The sequence below is a fragment of the Dermochelys coriacea genome, chromosome 1, assembly GCF_009764565.3.
Source record: "Dermochelys coriacea isolate rDerCor1 chromosome 1, rDerCor1.pri.v4, whole genome shotgun sequence".
In the NCBI taxonomy this organism is placed as follows: Eukaryota; Metazoa; Chordata; order Testudines; family Dermochelyidae; genus Dermochelys; species Dermochelys coriacea.
This window is the reverse complement of record NC_050068.2, coordinates 120301742-120313042: the sequence shown is the minus strand read 5'-3', so window position 1 is coordinate 120313042 and position 11301 is coordinate 120301742. Positions and strand designations below refer to the sequence as shown.

Here is an 11301-nt window from a genome sequence, read left to right as displayed (position 1 = left end):
TCATCTGCCAAGGAAAACAAGAACCAACTCCTTCAGAATGTAAATTACTAGTACATTCATATTCTGCATTCTTGGCATGCTCAGCTGTCTATTTCACACTTCTAAATGCTGCACATTCATAACTAACTAATTTGCAAATGTCTGTAACTATTCAAGATCACACATGCTTTGTAGATCCCAGCTTTTTTCTCCTTTGCTGAAGTATATTTATCTGTGGGAACATTAAATTATTGCCATCACTTTCCTACCTCTTAATTTTATGCTAATAGTAAATCTATGTATGGTGAGGTTATTGTCATGGTTTCTTCTATTCTTGAAACTGGCATGTACTAACATATTGTCTAATTTATAGATGTCAAAACAAATTCGCGACTATTCAGTAGCAAACCTTGCAGATTCAATTATCAGAAATGTAATACTGTATTCATAGCAAAAAAGACATGGTTAAATTGGTGTTTCAGATGGAAATCTGGAGTATAACTTGTCACTTACATCCACTACAGGTTGAAACTTGGCATCTAGGCAAGGAATGATTTCACCTTTCACATGTACCCCACCCCCATCCTCAATGACATTTGCTGAAACTGTTAAAATCTTCATTGCAGCCTTGCAACTGCAATGCTATAGTTTAATTATACCAGTGTTTCTATTTTGTAATCTTAGTTTCAAGGATTTATAGTTTGAGAATTTGGGAGTTTAGAAAACTGCTTTTACTAAAAATTGGTACATACAGTAGAACCTCTGAGTTATGAACACATCGGGAATGGAGGTTGTTCATAACTCTGAAATCTTTGTAACTCTAGTAACTTTGAACAAAACAACGAGGAGTCCCTATGGCACCTTAGAGACTAACAAATTTATTTGGGCATAAGCTTTCATTGCTAAAACCCACTTCATCAGATGTATGCAGTGAAAAATACAGTAAGCAGTATATATAGCACATGAAAAGATGGGAGTTGCCTTACCAGCTGAGGGGTCAGTGCTAATGAGGCCAATTCAATTAAGGTGGAAGTGGCCTATTCTCAACAGTTGACAAGAAGGGGTGAATATCAAGAGAGGGAAAATTTCTTTTGTAATGCTAACGAGGCCAATGCAATCAAGGTGGATGTCGGCCATTTCCAACAGTTGACAAGAAGGTGTGAGTATCAGCAGAGGGAAAATTACTTTTTGTAGTGACTCAGCCATCCCTAGTCTTTATTCAGGCCTAATTTGATGGTGTCCAGTTTTCAAATTAATTCCAGTTCTGCAGTTTCTTGTTGAAGTCTGTTTCTGAAGTTTTTTTGTTGAAGAATTGCCACTTCTAAGTCTGTTATTGAGTGTCCAGAGAGATTTAAGTGCTCTCCTACTGGTTTTTGAATATACAATTCTTGATGTCTGATTTCTATCCATTTATTCTTTTGTGTAGAGACTGTCCGGTTTGGCCAATGTACATGGCAGAAGGGCATTGCTGGCACATGATGGCATATATCACATTGGTAGATGTACAGGTGAAAGAGCCTCTCATGGCATGGCTAATGTGGTCCTATGATGGTGTCCCTTGAATAGATATGCGGACAGAGTTGGCACCGGGGTTTGTTGCAGGATTGGTTTCTGGGTTAGTGTTTTTACTATGTTGTGTGTAGTTGCTGGTGAGTATTTGCTTCAGATTGGGGGGCTGTCTGTAATTGAGGACTGGTCTGTCTCCCAAGGTCTGTGAGAGTGAGGGGTCATTCTTCTGGATAGGTTGTAGATCCTTGATGATGCATTGGAGAGGTTTTAGTTGGGGGCTGTAGGTGACGGCTAGTGGCATTCTGCTATTTTCTTTGTTGGGCCTGTCCTGTAGTAGGTGACTTCTGGGTATCCTTCTGGCTCTGTCAATCTGTTTCTTCACTTCAACATGTGAGTACTGTAGTTTTAAGAATGCTTGCTAGAGATCCTGTAGGTGTTTGTCTCTGTTTGAGTAATTGGAGCAAATGCAGTTATATCTTAGAGCTTGGCTGTAGACAATGGATCGTGTGGTGTGGTCTGGATGAAAGCTGGAGGCATGTTGGTAAGTATAGCAATCAGTAGGTTTCTGGTATAGGGTGGTGTTTATGTGACCATCACTTATTTGCACTGTAGTGTCCAGGAAATGGATCTCTTGTGTGGACTGCCCCAGCCTGAGGTTGATGGTGGGGTGGAAATTGTTGAAATTTTGGTGGAATTGCTCAAGGGCCTCCTTCCCATGGGTCCAGACAATGAAGAGTTCATCAATGTAGCTCAAGAAGAGTAGGGGTGCTAGGGGTACCCACGTGGCCCCACAGTATGCCAACATTTTTATGGCTGACTTAGAACAACACTTCCTCAGCTCTCGTCCCCTACTACAGGACAGGTCCAACGAAGAAAGTAACAGAACGCTACTAGTTGTCACCTACAACCCCCAACTAAAACCTCTCCAGCGCATCATAAAGGATCTACAAAATTGCTTATGGAATTTTGCACCATGGAGTTCACCATGGAAAAGGCATATACTTGGTGAAAAGGTTGAACTTCAGAGTTACGAACACCAGAGTTATGAACTGCCCAACCACACATCTCATTTGGAACCAGAAGTATGCAATCAGGCAGCAGAGACCCCCCCCTTCCCTCCCCAAAAGTAAATAGAGTACCATACTGTGTTAAACATCAAGTACTAAAAAAAATAAATAAAAGGAAAGCAGTATTTTTCTTCTGCATAGTAAAGTTTCAAAGCTATATTAAGTCAATGTTCAGCTGTAAACCTTTGAAAGAACCACCATAATGTTTTGTTCAAAGGTTTCAGAGTGGTAGCCATGTTAGTTTGTCTCATGAACTCAGAAGAAACAATATTTTTGATTTTGAATAATTTTTCACTCGGTTCTAAAGGAAAAACAGCTAAAATGTTCATTTTGAAATTTTCATTAGAATTAATGCTCATAACAACTAATGCCTTCAAGCAGTTTTATTTTTTAATACATATTTGTAAAAAGATTGGGCCCAGCCTTACAAGCCCTTATTGATGCTAGTAATCCTGACTCACTTCAGTCAATGGGACTAGCATCAGTAAAGATCACTCATGTCAGTAAGTTTCATAGGGACCAGGCATAGAACTTTAAAAGTTCTAGCTCTTAAGTAAAACACACATAATATTTTATCAGAAGACATTTTTCTCCCCCTTACAACTCCACTAAAGTCAACCAGGACTATTTTCCAACAACATTTCACAGTACTGAACAAGATGGAAATAGTTTTTCCATCATTAAAAACCAAGGACAAAATTCCCATTGACTTCAATGAACATTGGATCAGGCCCCCTAGACCTATTAACATTCAATCTAGTGAGTGCAAAATAAAAACCAGTACATCTTAATTGATTTTCATAAATATTATACAAGATAAACAGTTTCCAAATCAGTTTTTATTTTAAGACAAAGAAAGACAGGGCAGGTCTACTCTACAAATTTATATCGATGCTGCTGCACTGATGCAGCTGCACCACTGTAGCGCATCTGGTGAAGACACTTTAAACCAACGGAAGAGAGCTCTCCCGTCATTTTAATAAGTCCACCTCCCTGAGAGGTGGTAGCTGTGTTGACAGGAGAAGCTCAGTGTCCCATGATGCATTGTTTTCCATCCCAGCATTCCATGGACTTCCAGCTTTCTTTTGTGGCATTTTTCAACAGCCCTTGTTTGCTGTGCATCCCAGCATCTTTGAGTGAAGGGATTGATCCTGCACTGCTCTCCTATGGTCAGATAACTGTCATTAACACATCACGGAGAGCAATATTGTTAATCACGAAGTTCCTAACTGAACAAGACTGCCAGTTGCCTGATGTGGTGTTTGATATGGATAGGAGCAACTTTAAATTTATTTTGACATTCACAGAACAGCTGTACAAGGTGGACTGTTGGTTTTGGTCTTGGGAAAGAAGCACTGAATGGTGGGACTGTATTGTCATGCAGGTCTGGGATGATGAGCAGTGGCTACAGAACTTTCAGATGCAGAAAGCCACCTTCCAGGAACTGTGTGCGGAGCTTGCCCCAGCACTGCAGCGCAAGGATACCAGAATAAGAGGTGCCCCATCGGTAGAGAAGCGTGTGTCAATCGCACTGTTGAAGCTTTCGACTCCAGACTGCTATTGATCGGTCGCAAATCAGATTGGAGTTGGAAAATCGACCATTGGGATTGTGTTACTGCAAGCGTGCAGGGCAATTAATTGCATCCTGCTACGAAGGACCGTGACTCTGGGAAATGTGTGTGAAATAGTGGATGGCTTTGCAGAAATGGGTTTCCCTAACTGGAGGGGTGACAGATGGCACACACATTCCAATTTTGGCACCAGACCACCGTGCGATGGAGTACATCAATAGGAAGGGATACTTCTCCATGGTGTTGCAGATGCTTGTGGATCACCATCGGTGTTTCACTGACATCAATGCAGAGTAGTCCAGGAAAGTGCATGACACACACATCTTCAGGAACACCAGCCTGTACATAAAGCTGCAAGCGGGGACTTTCTTTCCAGACCAGAAGATTACAGTGGGGGATGCTTAAATGCCCATAGTGATCCTGGGAGACCCAGCATACCCCTTACAGCCACGACTCATGAAACCTCACTCAGGAAACCTGGATAGCAGTAAGAAGTGGTTCAACAACAGGCTGAGTAGGTGCCAGAAGACCGTGGAATGTGCCTTTGGCAGATTAAAGGCGTGCTGGCAATGCCTTTATGGCAGATTAGACTTCAGTGAGGGTATTATACCCATGATATTTGCCCCGTGTTGTACGTTGCATAATATTTGTGTAGCTAATGGTGAAAGGTTTGCTCAGGGGTGTAGTGCTGAGGCAGACCACCTTGCTGCTGATTTTGAGCAGCCAGATACCAGGGTTATCAGAGGGGCCCACAGGGTGGGGTTAGTCAAATCAGGGAGGTTTTGAGGCAACACTTTGAAAATGAAAACCAGTAATGTACATCTCTGTGATTGATACTGCAATGTTACATTACATCTAGTTTTCATAGGAAGCAATTGTGAAATTTGGGCCTTAAATTCCAGTAAGCAAATGATTAAACTACCTGTGTGTGGCTTGATAGTGCCTGCTATCTCAATTTGTAGGACACAAAGATTATTGTTCAAAAATGTTGCTTTTATTTTAGAAAAAAACAACACACACACACACACACACACACACACACACACACACACACACAATATGCTTGGTGGGAAAGGAGGCACCAGGGTAAACAGGGAAGCGAGGGCACATCTACTACACACTTGTGGATTCTACCCTGGTCCCTATGCTGCTCGCCCATGTGCTGCTCTGGTACCTGCACAAGTGATTGCTGAATGGAGCAGGAAAGTTTCCTACAATGGGGGAAGGAACAAAAGTGCTCTGCCAAGAAACCTTTAGCAGAGGATTGCCAAGTACCTCCTAGAGATCTCTGTGGGGGATTCCCATGAGATCTCCCTGTGCATCAACACCCTGTTCCACTATATTACACAGGGAAATGTCTAGCACACAGAAACACAGCAAACCTTATGCATTTCTATACCCTGAACCCACCTCTGTACTACATAAACAACATCCATTTACCAGGTGTCTCCTCTTCTGCTTCTTGCTTACTGGAGAGCAACTTCTTAGACTGGCTAGAAACCTCTGGAGTGGTAAACAGTTCCTGGCTGCCTGCTCACGAGGTGACCCTGCCGGGAGCTCCTCATCATTGTCTATCTCCACCTCTTCATCAATAACTTCATCCTCTGGGTTAGGTCTTCTTTCCACCGCCTCCAGGCCCGCCGAAGTATTCATAGGGCTCTTGGCAGTGGAGGTAGGGTCGCTGCCAAGGATAGCGTCCAGCAGGTCTTGGGTGCAGCACCAGAGTGACATTTTGCCTCCCTCGCCTTATGGTACACCTGCCTCAGCTTCTTTATCTTCTCTCTGCATTGCACCATGACCCGATCATAGCCCTTTTCACACAATCCTCAGAAATCTACCCATAGATATCAAAATTCCTACAGCTGAAGTACAGCTGGGACTGCACAGATACTGAGCAGATCCAACAGCTCCACAGTGGTCCAAGCGGGAGAATGTTTGCTGCCATGGTCACCTGATAAGATGCAATGAGATCTCTCCACATCGAACAAACAGGAAATGGAATTGCAAAAATTCCTAGGGCTTTAAAGGGGGAGGGGGCAGAGATGGTTGTTTACCTGCCTGCAGGACAGTGGAGTTCAAACTGCTTACCACAGCAGTCAGGATGGACATTGTGGGACACCTCCTGGAGGCAATTAAAGCAATAAAATAAAGCGTGGTGTCAACACTGGCACTTTATCGACAAAACTTTTGCTCAAAAAGCCTTATGCCTCTTGTCGGGGTGGTTTTATTGTGTTGCCAAAGCAGGGCATTTTTGCTGCCACGAGTCACAACGTAGTGTACAAACATCTACTGTTTTGTTGACAAAAGCTACCTTTTATTGACAAAACTCTGTAGCGTAGACAAATCCTAAAACTTGGGAAGCCAACACAGCAATTAGTCAAGAAATGAAGACTCAGCTGTTATAAATTTATTAGTCATTAAATCTGTACATTTTATTAGAATAAAATTTGACTAGACATATAGTTTATTAAAGATTTTTGTCCATAAAACCCTGTTAAGATTACTAATCACATAATTTTCAAAAACCACAAACTTAAAAGCCAAGAAAGAAATAGTTAAGATTTATAATATCCTTTCAATGTTTACTTTCTATCTGATCCTGCAAACAATAAACATAACACAACTCTTCTGGGGGAAAAAAAAACCCATAAAAATAAGGGCCAATACCTTATAACACAAATGCCTAATTAAAGTTATGCTCCTAAACTCATAGTCAGCCTAAATAAGTGGTCTGATTTTCAAAAGTGCCAAGCAATCAATAGCAAAACTCAGGACAATTATCTAGGCACCTAAATATGGATCTAGGAGCTTAATGTTAGGCACCCGTTGTTTATTACCTTGGCTATATTTGTATGTTGTTTCTATTTCAGAAAGGGTTTTGTTTTACATTTAACATTTTGAGAATATAGTTGAGATTAAAATGAATTTTTGTTACTTAAAAAGAATAATGTGTGTATTATGTGTGCAGTGTAATATTTATGGTGTCCCTGACTGCTCATTTACTTTTAATGCCGCACTTTTGAAAAGAAGAAAACATTTCTCTGGCAGGATACATTTTTAGACAATGGTGGTTGTTTGAAAATGCTCAGTTGTACAAAATGTTAAAATACATCTTTGAGGAGATGGATTAGTGAGCAAAGCACAGCTAAGGCAGTCAGAGATGTAAAATGAACCCAATTCATCATATGAAAAAACGGTATTAGTCTGTCAGCATGGAGAAAATCTGAAGAGCAGACTTACCTTTCATAGGATTTAATTGCTTGTTCCAGTTTCTCTTTATAGGCATCAAGATTTACCGCCTGAGGATTAATTAGTGTGATCCGCTTCTTGTCATTGCTAACATGGGCCAGGGGTAACACCTACAAGACAAAAAAGGGCAAAGACTTCATTTATTGTATTATTTTATTATTGTTTATTAAAAACATAAAATAATGTTTATTATTATTGTTATTCTTTATCCACCAGAATACTGGAATACCCCAACCTTATGTATACAAGGCAAATCTCAAAGGACTTCATAAAGAAAAAGCCAAGCACTTGATGTGAGTGACCAAGTGTTTGGAGACCCACGAGACTGATATTGATCAAAGGTATTGAGGTTGAAACATAACATTTGTTTCTGAATTAAGATATCATTTTCTTATACTACGTGTACACAAATCTTATAGCTACTATGACCCCTTTAAATAAATGTTGGAACCCTACAGATGAATTCTTATGAGGCAAGGGAAATTAAGCTAGCTAAATCCCTATTTAAATTCTAAATGGAATGAGCAGCACTCTCTCTAGTCTTAAATCTAATAGATAAAGGGTAGCAAAGGATGCAAACAGGATCTACAACATGAACATATTATATATTGTATTGTTTTAATACATCATTGTATTATACGTCTGTATACAACACCAGCTTATTGCCATCTATTTCTACACATAACATGCAAATAGGGAATTTACTTATTTAAACATTTTAAATGTCATATCTTATACTCTAGGGGCAGATTCCCCAAAATAGTTAGGTTCCTAAAGATGCAAATAGGTACCCATTGTGATTTCAAAAGATCAAAGTAGGTTAGATGCTTAACTCCCACTGAAACCAATGTAATTGATTTCAATGTGAGCTAGGCGCCTCACCTGCATAGGCACTTTTGAAAATTGCACAAGGTGTCTAAGTATCTTTGAAAATTTGGCTCTAGGTGTATGACAGGATCTACAGAAGCACACTTCATTACAAAAACAGCACAGCCAGACATCCTAATAAGGGATCTTAAAGAAAAGAGGGTAGCGAGACCTCCCACAACTTCCCAACCTCCAAACAAAAACATTACCCAACCCATCTTCCCACAACCCTTCAAACAACTAAACTATTCCAGGGTAATTCTGGAAAAACTCCAGTGCACAGTACCACAAGGAAACATGGGGTACAGGAAGAAGGTACTACTGTGTTCAATGTACCAACACAGATTCTGCAAAACGTCTTTTGTCTCAAATGGTGCATTTAAATATCTTTCCCAATGTCCGGCTGAGTTTGGAGCATGGATGACAGAGAGCTGGCCGAAGTTCAATCCTGATGAAACTGACGTACTGTTGATGAGTTAGAGAAAATGATCAAAAGATGCAATAAAAAAAAAAAAGTACCTCTAACTGAAAGTATGTCTCTGCCATGTGTTACTTGTGTCTATATCATGGGAGTCTGGCTGGATTCCCAATTATTGCTAGATGATCATCTTTCAGCAGTAGTCAGGTGGCTTTTTCTCCATCTGCGGCTGGCGGCAAGGTTCCCACCTTTTCTTTCTGAGAACAACCTCTCCACTGAGATTTATGTATTTGTGTCACCTTATTAATAGACTACAGCAAAGCACTTCACAATGGAGTACACCTTAAATCCATTCAGAAAATAAAGCTAGTGAGAAAGTGGCGCTCAGTTGTTCATAAATGGAGTATTTTGTCCAAACAGATGAGATCAGTCTTTGCAAAGGGGGAAATACTCAATGAGCAATGCTTGCCTCTGGATTTCCAGATGGAGTTCAAGCCCTAAATAGCCTGGGACTTGCTTACTTGAGACATCACCTGTTTTCCAATCCCATACTGCCATAGTTGAGATCAGCAGTTTTGCTCAAGCTGCAGTCCCCTTTATATAAAAGGGGTAAGAGGCTGGCAGGATTTCTCCACATAGGCTCCCTTTTCAATGGAATGCGTCCCCCCAGCATCACCCTTTATCCCAACAGTACAATACATTAAAATTCAATATAACTTCTCAAAGAATGGGTATAATAGTCTGAGTGGCACTCAAAGGATAAGCACAAATACATACTTATTATGGCATTAAACTTATTAAAGACACCACAATCTTCAAAGCAGATACACAAAAGAATCTACAGAAAAGTATTCCTCCAGAACTACTAGAGGGGGACTGTACATTATGCTAAACAGCCAGAACACCTTTTATTCTGGATATGAAACTGATGGGTTGTGTAATGAATTAATCTCTTTGAAATAGCTCAGGTGAAACTGCCAGGGCACACAAAAATGAAAGAGAACATGAGCATGATGTTAATGAAGAATTGCAGTGGTAACCTTTTTGCTTGCTTCTCTATTTCCAAAACAATAAATTTGATGTTAGTGTATTAATGTTTGTAGAGGATGAAAATAAAAATAATGTTGTCCTCTAAGAAACCAAAGGAGCATTCTACCCCAACAAAACCAAGATCTGAGGAGAAAGAATACCAACAATTGTGAACATATTTATGATTCTGAATGGAGCCTTTCAAAGTATAGGAGCAACAAAGATTCTTAACGCAACCTCACAATTCCTGCTCAAGCTTTATAATTAGGGCCCTACCAAATTCATGATCCATTTGGAACCCATTCACAATTAACTTCACAATTATAGGATTTTTTAAATAGTCAATTTAATGATTTCAGATGTTTACATCTGAAATTTGACAGTGTTGTAACCATGGAGTCCTGACCCAAAAGAGTGGTGGTGGGTCGCGGGATTGCCACCATTACCTCAGCACTGCCTTCAGAGCTGGGTTCCCAAGCCAGCAGCCTCAGAGCTTCCTCCAGCCAGGGGAGGTTCCCAGCTGTGAGTCTGACCTGGCCCTGGGAGTGGCCCCTGCAGGGGAATAGGAAGTCTTTTCCCTCCCCAGCCCAGCTGGGACTAGCAGCTGGAGCTCACTCTCCCCTACAATAGCCAGATTTCACAGGGAGATCAGATTTTATGGTCCATGATGCATTTTTCAAGGTTGTGAATTTGGTAGGGCCCTATTTATAATTAAAGTCACCCTATTCTCAGCTTTTCCTTCAAGTGTTAGCATGGGTTCCAAAGGAGAATGGGTTCCAGGGCTGATAAAGGTAATTCTGTTGACTTCACTTATTAGTAGTTCCAATTCCTTTCCTTCCTTTACATACATTATATTTGTGACCTGCAATAATGCAGGTTCCAGCATTTCAGGCCATAATCTACCATTGAGCTATTCATTGGATGTCTTAATGAAATCAGTGGGGAAGTTCTCTGTAAAAATAGTTGGCAGGACAGGAGTGTTAATTTATAACTGCTTCTAACTAGAGAGGGAGAAAAAATAATTCATTTTTTTGGTTCAGCCAGCAAACTGAAAGATCATGGAAAATCAGTTCATTTCCAAAAAGGTTTGGAATTTGTCAACAAATTGGAAAAGTCTGTTTCAGGTCGGGTATATACGTTTCCCTTTATAACCTTCAGTTCGGTGGTTAGGAAAACAGTATGTGGGAGAGCCAGTTTCAAATCCCAACTCTGGAGCAGGGACTTGAATTAAAATCACAGCCTGCCAGGTAAGCATCTACTTCAAGGCTATAGACTACTTTGGGTAGGTTGCTCTCAATCTCTCAGTTGAAGCTGTTCCACTTTATTTAACTACTTTAAATATTCGGTGGGCCAAAGTGAGAGTGACTCTATAGTCTGGTGATTAAGGCACTGACCTAGGAGATGTGGATTCAAATCTTCCCTCTACCTAACTAAAAGGAGGAATTTGAATCCACATCTCAAACCCCTCTTTCCCCAAGTGAGTGCTTTAATCACCAGCTATAGAGTCACTCTCACTTTGGCTCAGTGAATATTTAAGTATTTATACTAAGTGGAACAAACTCACTCTTACTTCCCTCAAACTGACCTGAAAAACCTTCCCCCAAACAAAACT

The 11301-nt window shown here is 40.5% G+C and overlaps 1 protein-coding gene across 9 annotated transcripts in view; it reads right to left on the bottom strand.

Annotated features, from left to right (window-relative positions):
* Positions 1 to 11301, bottom strand: part of VWA3B (von Willebrand factor A domain containing 3B) — a 138356-nt gene that overhangs the window by 53068 nt on the left and 73987 nt on the right. For all 9 annotated transcript variants that reach the window (XM_038387796.2, XM_043491439.1, XM_038387792.2 and 6 more), the window contains one exon: positions 7367 to 7485. In XM_038387796.2, the coding sequence (XP_038243724.2) occupies positions 7367 to 7485 (119 nt within the window). The remainder of the gene's footprint in view (positions 1 to 7366; positions 7486 to 11301) is intronic.